This window comes from Mytilus edulis, chromosome 6, assembly GCF_963676685.1.
Source record: "Mytilus edulis chromosome 6, xbMytEdul2.2, whole genome shotgun sequence".
In the NCBI taxonomy this organism is placed as follows: Eukaryota; Metazoa; Mollusca; class Bivalvia; order Mytilida; family Mytilidae; genus Mytilus; species Mytilus edulis.
The window spans coordinates 58,587,446-58,610,658 of record NC_092349.1 but is presented as its reverse complement, the minus strand read 5'-3'; the positions used below and the strand labels follow the sequence as shown (position 1 = coordinate 58,610,658).

The 23,213-nt window shown below is 31.4% G+C and overlaps 1 protein-coding gene across 1 annotated transcript; it reads left to right on the top strand.

The window, feature by feature from the left end:
* Positions 1–1,929: 1,929 nt before the first annotated feature.
* Positions 1,930–22,811, top strand: LOC139527969 (uncharacterized). Its single transcript, XM_071323712.1, has 8 exons — positions 1,930–2,066; positions 6,181–6,248; positions 7,366–7,491; positions 8,821–8,933; positions 12,084–12,165; positions 15,977–16,090; positions 19,116–19,240; positions 22,731–22,811. Exons 2-8 carry the CDS (start codon positions 6,185–6,187, stop codon positions 22,743–22,745), a joined length of 639 nt encoding a protein of 212 aa, XP_071179813.1. The 5' UTR covers positions 1,930–2,066; positions 6,181–6,184; the 3' UTR covers positions 22,746–22,811.
* Positions 22,812–23,213: the final 402 nt, after the last annotated feature.

Sequence of the window (23,213 nt, the reverse complement as noted above, 5' to 3'; positions counted from 1 at the left end):
AGTAGCCACTATATTTCAAAAATCATCCTGCTATCTCAGGCTCTGCTATTACACATATTGGTAAGTCTTAATTTATTTTCGTAAAAACAATATTTTAGCTGTTTAAATTTATTCAATACAATTAAAAAGGTTGCAACAAATTATTCAATCATAAATTTTGGCTTATCTTGCTTGATTATAGCTTTAGTGTTTCAAATGGTAAAGTTAAAATCATCCCTTCGTAAATTTTACAGCCGCCATCTTGTTTGCTGAGAGATAATGACACTCACAAAAAAACGTCAGTGTGCAAGTAAAATTTAATTTAAAGACAAAAATATTAGTTCATTGTGTACTTTACTCGAGGAAGTAGACATAAGTTAAGGGAAACAGCTCAGTTATCTTTACATTTGTGTCAACCATTTTCATGAATATATTCTAAGCTTAAAGGTAACATAGATCCAATCTGTTTCAAGTAAATACTTGAGATATATTGATGAAACTTGAGTTTTACAAATGTACCACCGATTTAGGGAGTTATCTCTTTGAAATACGTTATACACCCTTTAACAATTTACCAAGTGTTGCTAAGCCGTTTCATTTCTATGTTATGTTTTAACCTGACAATGTTTTTTTTGTTACATAATTGTTTGTTTTGTGGTGATTATAATTATAACACAATGTTTATTTTTATACGCCCGTCGTCTTTTAGACGGGACGTATTATGGTATACCGTCTGTCCGTCTGTCCGTCCGTCTGTCCGTCCGTCCGTCCGTCGTCCACACTTCGGACAATAACTCAAAAACACTTTCACCAATTTCCATGAAACTTAAGTGAATTGTTTTTATCTATTGACGTAAGCTCACTTTCGTTTTTTTTTAATTTCAGATTTTAAGTTTGGGATTTGTGGGGCTTTATTCATTAAAAAGGGGGGATTTTCAACACTTCGGACAATAACTCAAAAAGGCTTTCACCAATGTCCATGAAACTTTGGTGAATTGTTTATATCTATCGATGTAAGCTCCCTTTCAATTTTTATAAATTTCAGATTTTAAGTTTTGGATTTATGGGGCTTTATTCGTAAAAAAAGGGGGATTTTCAACACTTCGGACAATAACTCAAAAAGGCTTTCATCAATGTCCATGAAACTTTGGTGAATTGTTTATATCTATTGATGTAAGCTCCCTTTCAATTTTTATAAATTTCAGATATTACATTTCCGTGTTATGAATTTTTATGCTTAAAAAAGGGGGGATTTTCCAATTTTGGGACAATAACTAACACTTTCACAAAATTTTATGCAACTTTGATAAATTGTTTATATCTATTGACATAAGCTCCCTTTCCATTTTTATAAATTTTAGATTTTGCGTTTTCTTAAGTAATGAATTTTTATACTTAAAAAAGGGGGATTTTATGAAACTTTGGTGAATATATTAATGTAACATCCCTTTTGATTTGTATATATATTTCTAGTTGATCATATAAATTCATTTAAAGCATAAAAGACTAGTTTAAAGAGCAACGGGCGTATCATGCGCTAAAGCGCAGCCCTTTATTGTATCCTATTTTCATTTTTGCCTGTTGTGTCTGTTTTTTTTGTTCGAACATCGTTGTCAAAGTGATTTGATAAGATGCGACTGTGATACAATTGAAAGGTTTAGCTAGTTATAAAACCAGGCTTAATCCATCATTTCCTTAAATACAAAATGCCTCTTCTAAGTCACGAATATGAGAGTTGTTCTCCTGTTGTCTGATGTGCTTGAGCTTTTGAATTTGTCATTTGATTAGAGCCTTTCCATTGATTTTCCTCTGATTTCAGAATTTTTTTGATTTTATTATTTGCTGATTAAAATACAATATCAATAAAGAAATAAAAGATTTGATTATAAACAGTTGTAGACAGTAACACGTTTAACAATATTTGCTTATTCAGTCATTATCAAGACAGACAAACAACATGTGTCACTAATTGATATTATTCACCATGCAGATCATTCACTTTGTAGTTTTATTTAACTCAGTATAAAAGTAGCCACTATATTTCAAAAATCATCCTGCTATCTCAGGCTCTGCTATTACACATATTGGTAAGTCTTAATTTATTTTCGTAAAAACAATATTTTAGCTGTTTAAATTTATTCAATACAATTAAAAAGGTTGCAACAAATTATTCAATCATAAATTTTGGCTTATCTTGCTTGATTATAGCTTTAGTGTTTCAAATGGTAAAGTTAAAATCATCCCTTCGTAAATTTTACAGCCGCCATCTTGTTTGCTGAGAGATAATGACACTCACAAAAAAACGTCAGTGTGCAAGTAAAATTTAATTTAAAGACAAAAATATTAGTTCATTGTGTACTTTACTCGAGGAAGTAGACATAAGTTAAGGGAAACAGCTCAGTTATCTTTACATTTGTGTCAACCATTTTCATGAATATATTCTAAGCTTAAAGGTAACATAGATCCAATCTGTTTCAAGTAAATACTTGAGATATATTGATGAAACTTGAGTTTTACAAATGTACCACCGATTTAGGGAGTTATCTCTTTGAAATACGTTATACACCCTTTAACAATTTACCAAGTGTTGCTAAGTCGTTTCATTTCTATGTTATGTTTTAACCTGACAATGTTTTTTTTTGTTACATAATTGTTTGTTTTGTGGTGATTATAATTATAACACAATGTTTATTTTTATACGCCCGTCGTCTTTTAGACGGGACGTATTATGGTATACCGTCTGTCCGTCTGTCCGTCCGTCTGTCCGTCCGTCCGTCCGTCGTCCACACTTCGGACAATAACTCAAAAACACTTTCACCAATTTCCATGAAACTTAAGTGAATTGTTTTTATCTATTGACGTAAGCTCACTTTCGTTTTTTTTTAATTTCAGATTTTAAGTTTGGGATTTGTGGGGCTTTATTCATTAAAAAGGGGGGATTTTCAACACTTCGGACAATAACTCAAAAAGGCTTTCACCAATGTCCATGAAACTTTGGTGAATTGTTTATATCTATCGATGTAAGCTCCCTTTCAATTTTTATAAATTTCAGATTTTAAGTTTTGGATTTATGGGGCTTTATTCGTAAAAAAAGGGGGATTTTCAACACTTCGGACAATAACTCAAAAAGGCTTTCATCAATGTCCATGAAACTTTGGTGAATTGTTTATATCTATTGATGTAAGCTCCCTTTCAATTTTTATAAATTTCAGATATTACATTTCCGTGTTATGAATTTTATGCTTAAAAAAGGGGGGATTTTCCAATTTTGGGACAATAACTAACACTTTCACAAAATTTTATGCAACTTTGATAAATTGTTTATATCTATTGACATAAGCTCCCTTTCCATTTTTATAAATTTTAGATTTTACGTTTTCTTAAGTAATGAATTTTTATACTTAAAAAAGGGGGATTTTATGAAACTTTGGTGAATATATTAATGTAACATCCCTTTTGATTTGTATATATATTTCTAGTTGATCATATAAATTCATTTAAAGCATAAAAGACTAGTTTAAAGAGCAACGGGCGTATCATGCGCTAAAGCGCAGCCCTTTATTGTATCCTATTTTCATTTTTGCCTGTTGTGTCTGTTTATTTTGTTCGAACATCGTTGTCAAAGTGATTTGATAAGATGCGACTGTGATACAATTGAAAGGTTTAGCTAGTTATAAAACCAGGCTTAATCCATCATTTCCTTAAATACAAAATGCCTCTTCTAAGTCACGAATATGAAAGTTGTTCTCCTGTTGTCTGATGTGCTTGAGCTTTTGAATTTGTCATTTGATTAGAGCCTTTCCATTGATTTTCCTCTGATTTCAGAATTTTTTTGATTTTATTATTTGCTGATTAAAATACAATATCAATAAAGAAATAAAAAGATTTGATTAACAGTTGAAGACAGTAAAACGTTTAACAATATTTGCTTATTCAGTCAATATCAAAACAGACAAACAACATGTGTTACTAATTACAGGTTATTGACTTGAGTTAGGCACACACATAGATAATGTTAGGTGTCACTTTTATACAAGGATACACAAAAAAAACCTATTAAGGTGGTACCTAACACTACAGGGAGATAACTCTGTAAAGTCAGCTAAACGTTTTAATAATGTTGTGTTGTAAAAGAAATATTAAGCTTCTCAATGATCAAAATTGATGTTTGTCAAACTGCTTTATAACTAGTGTAACTTTTCTGACAAAACAGTTGGTTCACAATTTTCAATTTTTTTTTATGTTTTTGTTTAAGGGTCAAAGTAAATATTTTGACAAAGTTTTATGAAAATTAAACGAGCCAAATTAATTTTAGTGAAAGTGTTTGGTACCACCTTAATAGGCGGAAAGCATTGTAGAACAACCCTCAAACAGTAATTTCAAAATTAAAAAGAGGTTGACATGACAGACAGACACCGTACAGACTAAACATATAATTTTTTCTGGCAATGAAAAGTCATATTTAAGTGTACTGAAAGTTGAAATCAACTACATAAGACTACGACATATGGCATTATCGTTTACAGCCTAGTAACAAACATCTATTCTGAATGAGTTAGTCCATTAAGCTCTTTTCGGATTCTGTTTTATTTCCGTTACAGAACAACTTATTTGAAATATTATTTGTTGATATTGCACAACACATACTTTTCTTGATATTACATTTGATTTATAAGAAAAAAGTAATTAAGATTTATCTAATTATAATTCATACCAAATTTGTAAATTTTCTAATGTTTTCTCACCCTTAAACTTGACTGAATATAAAATGATTAATTTCAAACAAGGTTTTGATAAATAGGACTGTAATACTTATAAACAACAATGACATTCAAAAAAGAAAATCACAAAAAACAAAATTTAAAACCAAAAAATCTATTATACAAATCCCTCACACAAATAATTCCAATTATTTTTTTTACAGTCCGATTACCCATTTCTGATTTTAACACATAAAAAGTGAATTACAGTACTAGTGTTGAAAAGTAATGCTCGTTATTAAGATATTTTGATATCAAAGCCATAAAGGTAGACATAAGTTAAGGAAAATAACTCTTAAAATTATCAGTGCGTTTGTTTCAACCATTTCAGAAATATATATTCTAAGCTTCTATGTTACAAAGGTCCCATCTGTTTCAGGTTAATGCTTAAAATATATTGATGAAACTTGACTTTTACAAACGAACCACCGATTTAAGGAGTTATCACCCTTAAATAAGCTATACACCCTTTTTCTTTTTGATAGTCCGATTACCTACTTCCGATTTTATCACATGAACAGTGAACTACTGTGGTCTTGATAAGTTTTGCAAAACTATTAACACTTCAATGCTTACAACCTGAAAGTACTTTCATACATCTTCCAAACCTTTTATTGGTCAGTTGGGACTTTGGTTTAAAAACTGTTACATGTTTTTGGAACTTGAAATTAGCGATCAAAATATAACATTTAAGGGGGCTCCTGGGTATAAATCAATTTTTTTTTTCTAATATAGGATTTCGCTATATTTTTTTATAAATGAACTTTATCATATACTTAAAAGAAAAATGAAATAAAAAAAATGGGGTCACCGTTCATTTACGCTCACAATCTGCCTCAGAAAGAAGCATACATTTTTGTTAATGTCCTTTTTTTCTGTTGAACTAATAGGAGAAATAGAGGTAATATCGAAATAAAAAAATAACCTAAGTACAGAAATCGCTTAAATTTTACAATTATTTAGTTTATGTACAGCTTATTTGAAAACAATAATAAAAAATATAGGTCACCGATGAGTTAAAAAAGATATTTCAAATTTAATGCCAAAAAATGGCATTTTTGCACCAAAGGGAGATAATTTGGAGCTTTTTCAATGATATAAACGTTTTAAAAGTCATCTGGGGCCAAACCGAATCGATTGTTTGGGTTGATTTTTGTACCATATCATAAAGTAATAACTAATAGTGTAATAAATAAAATTTGTAATGAAAAAATAAACTTTAAGGTTTAATTTTTTGCTGAAATTTTTGTACCCCCGAGCCACCTTAATGCATACAGACTCAATGCGCTTACTTCTGGTTTACGGTTCTTTCAAAATGATTCCACATGTGTAGACTCAGTCGCGTCTGGCGCATATATAAAATTTCAATCCTGTAGCGATAATGAGTTTATCTCTAAATTACTCGGAATATAGGATTGATATAGACGAGTTTTTATTTCAGAATTATGATGAAGTGTTGTTGTTTGATTGTTTTCATCTTTTGCACAATTGACGTGACAAATGGCGGCAGTAAGTATCCCTTATGTTTAAAAAGCTGTAGTATAAATTACAGATAAAGCTGCTTAACTCTCTGATAATATAAAAGGTACGATCCTTTCACTCTGATCAAACGTTCTGCATTCGAGAGCCAAATGAGACTGACAGAGCTAGAACCTTTGTATGTTACAGATATTCAATCATGTTATTAAAGTTATGTACAATTTGTTTTTTTATAGTAATTAGGGGATACACACTTTTAGTTTACAACGATATAGCTGTACAAAACTGTTCAACACTACTTTCATAGGTTGACATAAGAACAATAAAAAAATCTGCATTTAAGACAAACTAATTTTAAATCTTCGAAGCAGAGTTACGATCATCTCGATCAAATTTAGTAAATTTTATTCATGAGAAATCATACCGAAACAACAATGTATATAATTTTTTTCATCCTTCTTTGTGTCCTATATTCAATATGGTTAAGCAAATCCATTTGAGAAATAAACAATGACTTAATATCTATATTTCTATTAGGTAATGTTAATGTAGAATAGAATAGAATAGAATATTTTATTTACCAAATTAGGGCCCCAGGAGGGCATATGATACAGACAATATTATTATAAACAATAACATATGCAATACACACACAGTAAAGATATGTAACAAGTGTTATAAAAATAATAAAATAAAATAATATAACACAGAAAATACACTCAACGAAATAGTAGCAATGTATTATTATTCAATGAATACTATGTTGAAAATGACTCAAGTGCACCCGGTAAGTGTATCTTCACTTTGAGAAGACAAACATGAGGCATTAGTAGTTTGTGCGGAGAAATGTCAATATATAAAAATACAAAAAAATACAAAAAGAACCCAATAAAAAACAAAGCAATTAAGCACTCCCACATTTGACTATGAGGTATACTGCAAATAACAAAGTTTATTTAATAAAGGATATTTAATATGACTTATCTGCAGGAAGCACCAAGAGTCGGTGCTTAAAGGGGAGTCCCTACTTGTACTTAATGCAGATGAGTCAAGCTCCTTAATTATTGAAAATATATTAATGTTAATGTTAATGTATATATATCAAAGTAAATCATGCTATATTTTATCGGAGTAATGTACTATTCAGTTCTTTCTCGAATATGCCTCGCCTCCAATGGTACCTGTGGACAGAAAGGGGTGACATGTAATGAGACGTTCGGGCCTGAATGGACATATAACGGAAAATGCTGCAATGAACGACCATGTTGCAAATGTATGTAGACAAATGAATCATGCAATATTTTTGTCACTTTTTATCAAATCGAATTGAAAGTGGGCACTCACTTTAACAGTATCACAGTAGATTATTCAAAAAATAATATTGGAATGTTTTGTATTAAAAAATATATACAAACGTTATTGTCTATACTGAGTCAGGTGTACGACAGTTGTTATCATTTCGTTTGATGTGTTTAGGCTTTTGATTTGGCCATTTGACTTTCTCTGTAGAATTTTCCTCGCAATTCAGTATTTTTGTGATTTTTTGTTAGCTTAGATGACAAATGCCCTTTAAAATTCTTTTAGTTTATTACATAGTACTTGCATTTCTCTCTTTAATTTGATTATTTACTTATATAATGTGTACACTTATTGTTATTATCTTTTAATTTCAATTTTTATATTTAATATCTTTATGGAAAAAAAGCATAAAACATCGTTTCGAACTTTGCAAGAAACAATTTTTTGTACACCACCAAGAAGAATGGTTTCTATTATATTTTGTAAAAATGAAAGAAGTAATAACCTCTCCAAAATCAAAATAAAAAAAAATCCATTTGTATCCTTTTTTTAAATCAAGTTTAAAAATATCGTTATCACCAATCTATAAATCAACATAAAGGTCAAATTTAAGCAACTGTATTTCTTCCCTTATATTCGCTATGTGTTTCGCTTGCAATATACAAAATTAAACAGAACATCAAAATTAAGGTATTCTGTTCCTTTACAAATAATTATAACGACGAAAGAGTATTCCACTGCAATAAGTGTACCTTTTAAAAACTTACACTTTTACTCATACATCTAATATTTACTTGCAACGTAAGTGTTGCCCTTCCGTCTTTCTTTCCTTTCTGTTTTAACAGTTGTTCTTATATTCATTTTATTCATTTATATCTCTCATTTTTGGGGTTTCTGTTTATAAACTGATGTGTAAAAATAAAAATGTCTACGCATTAAATGCACAACTTTGTCTGTGGTGGAGCGTTGTTTTATTGGCAATCATTTCAAATCTTCTTAAACAAAGAAATACATGTATCTTCTGTATTTCTATATGCGTTCGGTTTTCAAATATTTTGGCCTTGAGCAACACTGACGAGACATTGATTGTCGAAATACGCAGCTGGTGTAGACATTTGGTACCGTTTAATTTTGCAACGGTACCAAATGTCTACAAAACCGGTTTGATGATGTTCTGCAAAAATTGAACATAGTGCTTCTTTTATAACGTTATTGTAATTACGCAATCGCTTTATCTACTTTTAAATATGTTTGAATTGCGATTGTCGATAGAATTGTAATTGGTTTTTTTTTGTTTTAAAAGCGCCTTGTGTTCCGGAAAGTTGCCCACACGGGTACAAGCTGTTATCAAACCAAGCAAGTAGTGCTGATTGTTATTTTTATGGTAATTATCTAACACATTGGGATGCAGCCCAGGTGAGTATGTTATGTGAGTTTGACCTTCCCTTTCGTATCTTTCGTCCCTCTTGTTATCTGTAGACACAAAATAAAATAGATAAAGGTAATTTTGATGTATTTATCAAGTGATATGCCAGAATTCTTAATCCCTGACTTAAGTAATTTACTACGTCATCATTACATCATTCGCGTATTGAAAGGTTACCCGATTTATTATACGAAAAATGACAACTTTCATTGTTCAAACCCAATTTTATATCTTAGTGAAATAATAGTATAAAAAAGCGTTGAATGGTCTTTGGCGTAATTCTGACTGCAAATATACCATTTTCATATTACCGGCTTTAACCTGTGTGTTTGCACCTGTCCTAAGTCCGGAATCTAATGTTCAGTAGTTGTCTTTTGTTAATGTGGTTCATGAATGTTTCTCGTTTTTCGTTTTTTATATACATGATATAGATTTGATCGTTGGATTTCCCGTTTAAGCCCTGGTCACAACGAACCCACGACACATATAAGCAGCGCCACGACATGCAAATTGGTCAAATCGTGGGTCATTTGTGACCAACGTACGACAGTCGCACGATTTCTTTTAGCATCGTGGTGCTGTCGTGTGTCTAGGGACGAAAATTGGACATGCACCTTTTTTGCTCTATGATATTTTGTCGTGTCACTGTCTGGTGGCTGTGGTGATAGTGTCTTATTACAGTCGAGCGACTGCCGTGCGATAAACACATTGTCGTGGGAACCAACATAAACCCATTTTAATAAAAAAAAAAAAAAACAATAGTACGACTGTTGTACGACTGTCGTACGACAATCCTACGACTGTCGCAAGACACTCGTGATACAGTCGCACGATTTTCTCACGAATACCAAATTTCGTACGATGCTTGCACATTATTGAGTGTTTATCGCACAACAGTTGTACGTTCGTCGTGCAAGACATTTTTTTTTATTTAGAAGAATACAATTCGCCGAGCATGAATGCTGGGAAAAATAAACCGTCTGCCGTTTATTATTTATAAAGATGATGGCTATTCCACAAGAACGATAACGTTTGGCCCTGCTGAATAGACGCCATGCCGGACTTCAACAAGAGCAAAATATGGTCCTATTAGCGTTGATCCGAACCCGTTTTTAACGGTATAGGGTCAAGCGAAACGCCCGACGTTGGTGGAATAGGCCATGGATAGAACGGCGCATGATGTTTGGGCAGTATAGTATACACTGATGAAAGAGTTGGAGCGGAAATCTGCCGGTGATTTCGTTGGATTCATGCGGATAGAGCCGGTGCGTGTTTCAAAACAGTGGCACAACAGTCGTACGACAGTGGCACGACAGTGGAACGACCGTGACACGATAGTAACACGCATCCTATGATATTAAAACCTGAAAAATAGCCCCAAACAACTCACGATTGTCGTACGACTGTCTCACGATCAACTTGCGACTTATCTACGACGGTATAATTAGACTGTTTTCCTCTGTCGTGTTCCCATCGTGGACATGTCGTAGCTGATGTGAGCACACGAAATATATTTTTGACATTTTGGAGGACAGTGCCACGAAAACTGTTTTATAGATCTTCCACGACAAAATATCGTAAGATCTGTTGTGACCGAGGCTTTAGATGGTTGTACACTTATAATATGTGGGCCCTTTATAGCTTGTTGTTCGATGTTAGCCAAGGCTCTGCGTTGAAGATCGTATTTTAACCTATAATAATGGTTTACATTTAAAAAAAATGTTGTTGACTAGGATTGAGTGTTGTCTCATTGGCACTCATACTATATCTTATTATATTTTGACTCCAGAATTTTTATTTTTTCTACAGGTTACCTTCTCTGTGGTAGAACATCCTGGTACTCGATCAAACAAGAGCAAAACTATCAATCTGCACAATTTTGAGGGAATGTTTTCTGTCAAATGCTTTCTATACACGACTTTATTCGCGGAAAACAGTAAACTCTCCCCCAACATTGCACCAATTACATATTTGAGTTTGCTTCTTTTGGCTGCTCGTTATTGCCTGAGTACCAGGATAACATACAACAGTGGAAACTTGTCGAAAATTAGAAACCTGGAGTTAAAATTTGGTAACATGATAACAATCTTCTGCTGTCACAATATGAGAGACATATGTAGATAAAACAGTGTGTTTACCAAAAATAAATCAGTCTACTTACCAAAACAAAACAATCTAAATAACATATATAAAGTATATGTTAAAACTTTTAACAATATTAGGTGGGCATAAAACGATGACTAGTATTGACACTATAATGACATTTTTCTGCTAAAACACATTGTATATAAACTCATCATAGATACCAGGACTACATTTTGTATATTCGTTTATTTTCGTGGTTACCAATTTTTGTGGGGTGAGGAAGACTTGCATGTTGGTGGATACTTAAGTTCGTATTATGTACCCTTATGTTGAGTCAATGCTAAACATATGGAAATTTTTATAGAAAATCCACAGCCTTTATCCTTGTACTCTCATATTTGGTAATTTTATGACTGATAGATATAGGATTATTGCATGCAGTGCTAGCATTGATTTCTTTAAAACAAGTTTATTTATGCAGTTATTGGTTCAAACAAATACAAATATGGATCAAATCAAGTACACCTTCTTTTAGGGTGCGCTCGACTTTAGTGACTCAGCACGAGTTATTTTGGAATTTATTGGTTGATTAGAACTTTTGAAAAAAAATAAACACTTGCACATCATAGAAAAGCAAGAGAGTAATCTATGTTTCAAATTTTATAACAAAAATCTCTGTATTAAAGGCTGTGGATTTTCTATAAAAATCTTGATTTATTGGCCACAAAGTAATCTGTTTCTATTCAATGAAACAGTAAAAAATAATGCTTGCATCAAGTTTCCACATGGTATATGTACAAAATGGCCTATCTCTATTTTTCATTATATCTGTAGTTTTGATACAATTGAAGTTTGAAAAATTCGATCAAAAATGGCTACAGAAGGTGTCATAAACCTTAAGTTATCATGAAGCATATAAAGAAATGTGTCACTGGTTGAATATGCAATTTCGTGGTTCATCTATACCCACGAAATCAACGAAACATGGTATTCAATAAATTTTAATGAATCCACGGTACTATGAACAAATGAATGTCATCTTATTAAAATTTCAGTCGAGTTGTGCCAGTACACGTGGTGCTTATCTGTGGAGACCGAACACTGCACAAGAAACAAATGATGTTCGAAATACAATTGGTAAGTTGAGATTATAACATTAATTGTATTTAAGATAGATCATAAGTAAATATTTTTTGAGACAGAATTTTCTTATACTTAGCCAGAATGAAGATTTTAATATGCTCTTTTCAAATATATAATAAAAAGGAGGGGTCACCGTGCTATTTTTCAAGCTATGAGTCGTTGAAAATTGCCTAAATTTGGTTTGATTGTTCATGGGAAACACATTTGTGTGCATAAAAAAAAATCTATGAGATAGAATTTTGAAAAAAATTGTGAAAAGATAGGTTTTGTAATATGTTTTATGAAATTAAAAAAAAAAATGGTGTCACCGAACTTGTTTTCTTGCTACAAGTAAAAAGAAAAAAATTCCCTATCTGTCCAGTATAAATTTTTTACTAAAAGAGTTATCTTCCCTTAAATGGCTCGTTTGAAAAAAATGATTCTAAAAGCAAGAAAAATTATATTTGTTTAAATATTTTGGATTATACAATAAATTGCCAAGTTTTCTTTATATTATTAAACAGTCTAACCATTAAATTGCAAATCTGTCTTCAAATTTGCAGATTTAGGCAAATAACTAGACCGATTTTTTACTGTGATTGTTCAATACAAGATGGCGGTATACCATGAATCTACCTTAAGTAATTACGAATGACAAAAAATCAACAAATCAATACAATTCTTGTGAACTAGCTAAATCCGTTATAATCCGTTATCACGTATTTGAAAAATATGAAAACCAGTATAATCCGTTTTAAAGATATACGAAAAACTGTTATAACTAGTCCCACAATTTGTGATGACAAATTTAATCTGTGATAAGAAATTTTACATGTAGTGATAACGATTTTGATTCGTGATTTTGACCTTATCGAAGATTAGGGAAGTTTTTATAATGTCGTAACCTTTACAGAACAGCAAATTCAGCTAAAGATGCATATTTGACTAATCAAATGTTCACTGTAGTTCAATACCTTTCGTGGGTATCGATTTTTTTGAATTTAGGAAAACTTACATTTTCGTGAATATTTAATTTCGTGGTTTTGCTGGATTATGCATTCCAGCATATAGGAAATATGTCATTTGTTGAACTTTTAATTCCGTGGTTCCCCTTTACACACGTTATCAACGAAAATTGGGATTCAACGAATAATTATGAATCCAAATTAATTTCAATTGTCTCATTTTAGGTTCTTCTTATCAATGAAGCAAATATTAATATAAAATAGAATATGTGGTATGATTGCCAATGAGACAATTATTCAAAAGAGACCAAATGACACATAAATTAATAATGAAGTTGACTTAATTAAAAACTTGCAAAAGATGAGATAACTTCTTTAATTAAAATTTGTTAAATATATATTTGTATGTGTATCTGTGTAAGTCATAAAATTATAGCCATTTCATTCCCCGATTTCGTACCCTCACAGAAACCATTACGTACCATGATTATTTCGTCCGATGACCAGTTCATATCTCAAGGAATATTTATATGTAAATAACTTTGTACCATTTAGAAGATTTATACAAATAACATTTTTTAGTTCATTAAATATTTATATGCATACCATTTCGTGTTTCATGAAAGAGACCTATGTTTGTTATTTCGTGCGCAATGGAATATAAATATATTTAACATTTCCTGCCACAGTTCAGATTTATATGTGTGCCATTTCGTAAAAGACGGAAGATTTACATGTATACAGGGGCGGATCCAGCCATTTTAAAAAGGGGGGGTTCCCAACCCAGGACAAAGGGGGGGGGGGGGGGGGTTCCAATTACACGTCCCCATTCAAATGCATTGATCGTCAAAAAAGGGGGGGTTCCAACCCCCGGAACCCCCCCCCCCCCTCTGGATCCGCGCCTGTGTATATGTATGACAATAGTCATATAAGGAGCAAATTATTATTCAAACATTTTAATTCATTGCTTTCGTCTTTGATTTATCTGAATTAACTGCATTTCATGACATTGCATTTGACGATAAAGCAGCTGTATACAACTGTAAAAATTGTTCAGAAAATAGACCCTTTGTTAATTAACCTCATATTCAAAAATGTGAGTTGAAAAGTTGGTTAAGGATGAAGGGTTTCCCTTCAATTAAAACAAAGTACAATACAAAATATCCAAGTTTCTATGTATTGTCTATTTCAACCAATTATAGCTTTCTAGAAATTTTATAATGCTAAGAAGTATTTCATCTGTGTTTATAAATATATTTTATTTGAAATAAAAATGATCTCAAAAGATTTACTTCATACATGTATTCTACATTTTTATTTATATTTCAGTTATATATTTTTTTTCCATTACCGATGTATGGACACAATGTCATTGATTTAAAAATATATATAATAAGCGAAAGTCTACATGTATTTATCAATGAGGTACGGAATGATTTTGAACATGGGTACAAAATGATAATTTTGGGTAGGAAATTGCAAAAGTATGAAATGGTCAAGTTACGAAATGACTTGCTTCCAAGTATTTAAGATATAAATTAATAAGGAAAGAGCAGCAAATAAAAAAAAATCCACTTTCTGGCTCTAATAAATTCTCACTCAAGAAAAAACTTATATTTGATTATATAGAATCGGTACGTATTTTACATTGAATATGAAGTTTAAACAATATTTGTATTTTCGTCCGGGTGTCAAAAACAGGTTATACTCGTGAGCTACGAAGGCGATTTTAGAAACATAAATGTAACTTCGTCAATGATGAAAAAGCATCGCATTTGATATGTTTATTTTCTATATTTACAAAACTAACTTTTATACAGACAAAAATCTTTACCCATATGGTAACGCGTCATAACAGTTTACATCGAGGTAACTAATGTTTTTTGTTCCCTTCAACAGTATTAATATATCTTGTTTCTTTGAAAAATTCCAGCAGGATTAAGTTTCTATGTATTGTCTATTTCAACCAATTATAGCTTTTTAGAAATTTTATAATGCTAAGAAGTATTTCATCTGTGTTAAATATATTTTATTTGAAATAAAAATGATCTCAAAAGATTTACTTCATACATGTATTCTACATTTTTATTTATATTTCAGTTATATATTTTTTTTCCATTACCGATGTATGGACACAATGTCATTGATTTAAAAATATATATAATAAGCGAAAGTCTACATGTATTTATCAATGAGGTACGGAATGATTATGAACATGGGTACAAAATGATAATTTTGGGTAGGAAATTGCAAAGGTATGAAATGGTCAAGTTACGAAATGACTTGCTTCCAAGTATTTAAGATATAAATTAATAAGGAAAGAGCAGCAAATAAAAAAAAAATCCACTTTCTGGCTCTAATAAATTCTCACTCAAGAAAAAAATTATATTTGATTATATAGAATCGGTACGTATTTTACATTGAATATGAAGTTTAAACAATATTTGTATTTTCGTCCGGGTGTCAAAAACAGGTTATACTCGTGAGCTACGAAGGCGATTTTAGAAACATAAATGTAACTTCGTCAATGATGAAAAAGCATCGCATTTGATATGTTTATTTTCTATATTTACAAAACTAACTTTTATACAGACAAAAATCTTTACCCATATGGTAACGCGTCATAACAGTTTACATCGAGGTAACTAATGTTTTTTGTTCCCTTCAACAGTATTAATATATCTTGTTTCTTTGAAAAATTCCAGCAGGATTAAGAGAGCTATTTCCCATCAATTTCGCTAAGTATTAAGTTTATCAAGTTTTAAGATTGTTTTTAAAAAAAATCATCGGAGTTGGTATTTATGTTCATACTTTATTTTTATTGTACTGATTTTCAATTTTACATTGATTTCTTTCTACAGCTAATGATTCTTTTGCATTCTGGACTGGTGCAAATGATAGGGACAAGGATGGAAAGTTTACATTTATCATAGAAAATGGTCCATTTTCATTAAATTCTCTACCATTTGGATCAGGTAAAATTGACTGCTTTAGGATAATTCATCAAAGTGTATATGCAACATAAAATATTGTCCCCTATGTAATATTATCTGTTGGTCATAATTTCATATAAAATATTGTCTACTGACATTATTTCATAATCATGAAATTTCGTCTTGGACAATATTTCATTATAAAATAGTGTCCTTGTCCACGAAATTTTGTCACCTCCTTTTGGACAATGTTTCACTTTGAAATTCTGTTCATGACAATACTTCATTATAAAATACTGGCTTTGAAAATATTTTTCAATCAAATTCCACAATATGAAATAGTACACCAGCATGCAGCATACATAATATTAGATTCATAACTGGAATGGTTTTGTCTTGTAAGGAATTTATATTATTACTAGTAGTGAGTTTCTAATTTGCATAAATACATTACAAAATTAATTATATAAGTAATGCACGGAAAATCACTTATTTTATAATAAAATTGAGAATGGAAATGGGGAATGTGCCAAAGAGACAACAACCCGACCATAGAAAAAAAAACAACAGCAGAAGGTCACCAACAGGTCTTCAATGTAGCGAGAAATTCTCGCACCCGGAGGCGTCCTTCAGCTGGCCCCTAAACAAAATTATAATAGTTCAGTGATAATGAACGCCATACTAATTTCCAAATTGTACACAAGAAACTAAAATTAAAATAATACAAGACTAACAAAGGCCAGAGGCTCCTGACTTGGGACAGGCGCAAAAATGCGGCGGGGTTAAACATGTTTGTGAGATCTCAATCCTCCCCCTATACCTCTAGCCAATGTAGAAAAGTAAACGCATAACAATACGCACATTAAAATTCAGTCCAAGAGAAGTCCGAGTCTGATGTCAGAAGATGTAACCAAAGAAAATAAACAAAATGACAATAATACATAAATAACAACAGACTACTAACAGTTAACTGACATGCCAGCTCCAGACTTCAAATAAACTGACTGAAAGATTATGATTTCACCATATGAACATCAGGCACAATCCTTCCCGTTAGGGTTTTAGTATCATACCATCATAACATATATGAGAAGAACATAACCCGTGTCATGCCAACAACTGGTTTTTGAATAAATGTGTTTAGTTCCGATGCAAAGACCCTATAAGTGAATCAATATTAACGCCAAAATATGCAATCTTTAATGACCTGACAACAGTATCGTAACTATATCCCTTCTTAATAAGTCTATTCAAAGGTTTTGTTAGTTTTTGAGGTGAATACTGACACTTTTGTGCTTTATAAAGAATATTTCCATAAAAAATTGGATGTGAAATACCTGAACGTATAAGAAGTCTGCATATACATTAAAAATTTTCTGAACTATTAGTATTTTGTAAATACTAGATTGACGAATATTTTTTCAATATAGTTTTGGAAGTACATGGAAATATTTAATAGCAAACATGAATAAATCTTGATTAACCCCCCTTCATGAGACAACATTCCATGACAATCTGACTGTGAAATATTGTCTCAATAATTACAAAATATGACCAAAACATAACTTCCTTTTCACAGGACATAATTTCAGTAATCATCTGTGAAATATTGTCTCAATTCACCCAAAATATAACCTCCTTTTAATAAGACACAATTCCATAGTATTCACCTGTGAAATATTTTCATGATACATAATTATGAAATATTGTCTTGTGGGACAATATTTCACAGGACAAAATTTTGCTTTACATATACACCATACGTCGATGAGACAGTAAACAAACAACAACAAAAACAAAAGCGTCATATATAGGTCATTACGTGGAACTAACAACAGATGTGTATAAAAAAGGTAGAACAAAATTAATAGACTAAGGATCACCACTTTAACATTAAACGATAAAAGATTAAAACATTATTTTTTAATGTGACCTTCCGAATTGGACTGAACAAATTACATTTACTACCCGACGGTGGCCACTATTTTAGCAAAATGTTCGGATACACTTCCAGAGTACCTGATTTAATGGCTATTTTGTATATGTTGTGTTTCGTTTACAGCTGGTTTCTTTTAGTTGATTTTTTTTTCATGGCGTTGTCAATAAAAATAAGAAGATGTGGTATAAGTGCCAATGATACAATTCTCGATCGAAGTCAAAACTTAAAAGATAAATTGTTATAGGTCAAAGTACGGTCTTCAACACGGAGCCTTTGCGCACACCGAACAGCAAGCAATATAGTTTGTTTTCGACTATTGGGTTTAAAATTCGATCGCTTTTGTATATTTCGCATGTTTTTTTTTTTTATACAATCTGAATATGATTTAACTCTAAAAATGGTATCGAAGAAGACAATTTTTAGGACTATTGCAAACAATTGCAGCATTTACACTGATGTCCATATACTAGTAGTCCAATCTATCGATGTGTCGCTTTAGAATACACTACGTCGTAATACAACCATTAGTTCATTTAAAAATAAATAAAATAATATACCAAAGACAAAAAGTCATTATTTTTAATAAGATGGGTACTTTTCAATGACATAACATTTCAGAATATGTTTCCAAATAAAAATTGAAAAAAAAATATTCGAAGTTAAACATCACAAACCATATATTATCCTTTCATTTTCCGTTTCAGATTCTAATACATTCTTGGTAATATTTTCAAAAGTGTACACAAAAGAGTCTTGATTAATTATAAACGTCCTAAAAATTGAAATTCAACCAATGACGTGACGTTATTTCCATGTAAAAAATTAATACAATTATTCTTTTTTAAATTCGGAAGATAGGTTATAGGAGAAAGCATCGGAATGTCACGTGAAAAGATATCGGTTACTATTAGGTACAGAGATATTCTTCAACCTAAGAGTAAGGAAAAATTTATTTATGAGAATATGAATCTAATAGCAGACATCTTTTCCAAAAGACGAGGCAGCGTATCAATGAAGCTGGGTTTTTTCTTGGAAAGGAGGATTTAGCAAGATTGTCTATTACATTCGAATTGTCCTTTTTTAAGTTATTTTTGAAATACGAAATAAATATTTGGTTAATTATTTCAGGATCTTTTGCTCATTTTCCTGATGCAGTCCATGTGGCAATAGCTATTGACACGGTATCAAGCACATGGATTTGGTTGACTCAACCATCTACTCTACTTTTTGATTACATATGCGAGTATCAACGAGTAAGCATACTCCTTCGTTTAGCCTTTAATTGGAAATATAATTCGAAATAACTACAACATCATCATGAATCATAAAAACTTCAGTAAAGTTCACAAACAGGTTACTATCGCCTTGCATTCGGTAGTATGTCTTTTTTTAGAAATAAAGTAATCATACTCGCATTCGTACAAGGATTACTTGCCAAAAACCCTGGTTAAGAGCAAAGTTCTGTAGCAGTTCGTTCAAGGGGAAAATGTTAACCTCGAAGCCGGTATGTTTGGCTCATGCCACTTGTAAGCATGGTATAATTATTTCAATTCTAACGCATGTTCTTTGTATCCATCTTGACCTCGGAATGTTTATTATAATCAGGTATCATTTGAAAAGTCTAACCGAGGTCTTCAGATGTCATGTTATTTTAAGACATGGTACTTCCCATATGCCGTTGTATTTGCTAGCCAATACTTCAGCACATGGAAGTACCTTGTTAAAAATACACTAACAAAGAAAAGAATATCTCAATATATAAATTGGTGAAAAATATCATAAAATACAGCATTATTACATAAGATAGAACTGTTTGCAATAAAAGACTCATATCTTAAATTTGTTTTTCTACATTTGAACAAATATCTTAACCTCATTTGTATTGTAAACTCTGTAGATAACATGTAGTACAGTCAATGTCGAGTGTTGTTCATTAGTAACACCTGTGTGCGAAAATATCACCATTGCCCGACGTGGTCAATAATCGTGGATTGCGTACCAATTTTAAGAATATCATTCTAGTCTTGTGTTGGCTAAATGGAATTAATTTCCTTCAAAATATTAATGAAAAATGTTCTAATTTAAAATCAAACGCTGTGCTGCTCTTAAAAAAATGCAAATTGCTGATTTCAAGTCAGACACGTTCATAGTACTATATAAACACCACTTTTAAGAATCACTTTTGGGCTATTTCGTGGTAGCTAGTTTTTATTGTGAAGGAAGCAGGAGTGTTCGGAGAATACAACCGACCTTCGATAGGACAATTGACAATCCTTGAGATCGGGTGCACCCCCCACGAGCGGGATTCAAAGTCACAGCATCAGTGCTGACTGGGTAGTGATTACAATAGTAACTAATTAGACACTCGACCCAATACGCAATAGAAGAACAATTGTAAATTTAATAAATATTTTTGTAACATTTTTTAGAAAAATTAACATTTTGATTAATATCAATCTTTCAATTATATAATAACTGACAAATCGTCAGGTTTGACTTTCTGAAACTGACAATTGACCGTCAATTTTCTTGTCACCTTTGAGAAAAATTTGAGGCAATAAAACTGTTAGATTTCACTTTTTACCTTACAATAACGTATAGAAGAAGACAAACATAAAAGAACAAAATATGCCAACTATTCAAACATTATCTCATCTATAAAATAAAGAACGTCAGGCTTCACTGGTTTCATAGAATTCACAGGCTTCACTAGTTTCACAGAATTCCAATTACATTGATATGATTTTAATGTATATTTATAAAGTAATAATGCTATGTTTTTCAGTTTAAAATCGATATAATGATAGATCTAGCTAAAAAAAAATACCATATGTCTATATTTATTACTTCTTTCCACTTTTCTGTGGAAAGACCTATTGTTTTTCTTCAGATTGTTTTTTTTCTTCCGTCTAATTTTGTTTTTGCGATAAATATTTGATTCCCAATTATGTCGCTTAGATATTTCTCATATGGTATCGTATGGTATGCGCTTTTAAATTTCACCTTGTTAAAACGAGAAATTTTCTTTATTAGAGTAATCGCCTCGAACACTGTTTTCCATTTGAGTATATCTCCTTCGTAACCGCAGATAAAAGTGACAAATGTATTTTATAAAATTGCTCGTTATATCCTTAGCATGATTTGTCCTATTTTAACCGAAGCGATATGAACATTCCATATGAGAGTTATTTCCCCTTATGCATGTGATAGTAGTTAAATGCATTTCTAAGTGGTAAACCATAAGTTATAGAGACTTACGGTCTTTTGATTTAAGTCCTTGGTCCAAAACAATTAATTAAGGTTAAGGTAAAAGGTCAAAATCATATTATAAATTTTGGTTTTGGCCTATTTTCATTTATCTTCAAAAACATATCAACAAATTATTTTTAATTAATTGTAAGTTGCGACAAGTCGTCACTTATAAATTTTGGTTGAAAGGGTGCGTAAAAAATAAATGAAAGTTTTGGCCAATCTTATATTTATAGTTATGCGTATAGTGATAAAACTCTACATACATATTATAGACTTCACGTCTTTTGATTTGAGGTCCTTGGATAGTGACCTTTAAGTTGAGGTCAAGGTTATTGGTTAATAGGACGTTCTAGATTTTGAACTTTGCTTTAAATTCATATTCATACACCATAAAGCCATAAGAACTGACATTTTAGACTGATTTTTGATATTTTAAAATAGATCTCTGCTGGTGGAAAGACCTTCAATTTTTCTCTGAACAATTGGTTTTTAATTTGATCTTTTTGTGTTCTTTTATCTTATGTTTCCGTTTTCTTATAAGTTCATAATTTGTTTCCGAGGATACTAGTTTATGTTATACATTTAAAGAATTTGAAATGATGCATAGTCATAATATAGTTTTTGTATATAGTTCAATAATTTTTCTTCATCATCAACCATATAAAATTATTGTAGTCTCTTAGATTTTTGTTTGATTTTTGTGATATCTTGTATTTTAATTTAATGATATTTGAAACAATCAAATCAAAATTATATTCTAGGTTATTTATTATCTCATATGGAAGCAAGTGTGGCTGTTCTACTTGCATCTTTTGTTATGATACATACTTGATTTCTCATTTCGTTGACGTGAACCATTTAAATTTCTTGACAATTTAAATGCAAACGAAATGAACAGTTTTATTCGATCAGAGAATCAGCAGACAAGGTTTGCAGATAATACTAGTTTATCTTCATATACATGTAATTACCCCCGTTTGAAAAAAAGTGGAGTATACATCTGTCTGTTCGCCGGACCATCCATCCATCCGTCAGTTCATCCGACCAATGAATATCTTTTTCAGGAACTACAATACCAGTATTTTTACAATTTGGATTCAGGGTTTATATATAAGTCAGCTATATCGTGTGATTGGTATTAAGATTCACCCCTGAACACTTTCCTGTTTACCGAACACTTGTAATATTATACACCTGGTAGCCAAATTGAAAATTTTCATCTCACTATTCTCAGGAACGACAATACAAGGATTTCTGAAATTTGGTTTCAGGGTTTATATAAGTCAGTTGTACTGTGTAGTGCGTTTTCAGATTCATGTTTATCAACTTTCTGGACGTATATTTTTAGTGGGCAGTAGTTCTCAAAATCACTTGTTGACAAATATTTTCTATTTCTAACCAATACAAATATATATCATGTGATCTCAATATTTAATTCTGTTATCAGTTATTTTTTATGTGTCTGTTGATTTAAAGTATTGTGTTTTTCAGAGAGTTTGTCCGTAGAGAGGATGTCTGCCATTGGGATGTATGCCATCGCAGTACTTGATGTAATAAAACTTTTCAAGCAGATTTTTCTTTTCTTTGAAAAATAAAATAGAAATAAAATTGAGAATGGAAATGGGGAATGTGTCAAAGAGACAACAACCCGACCAAATAAAAAACAACAGCAGAGGGTCACCAACAGGTCTTCAATGTAGCGAGAAATTCCCGCACCCGGAGGCGTCCCTCAGCTGGCCCCCAAACAAAGTATATATCAATGTTGCACCAAACACGGTTTGACGACCTCCATCCCCTTCCCCGAATGAAAGCCAAAAACAAACAATACAAAAATAATCAACAATTAGAGTGATCATATAAAAAAGATCAGTTTGTTTTCCACTATGGCATTACTTGGTATGGTCATGCCATGTATTCAGATATGAGTGTTTCATTTGTACATGGAAGTTGACGAGCACTGAGGACCAAAATTCC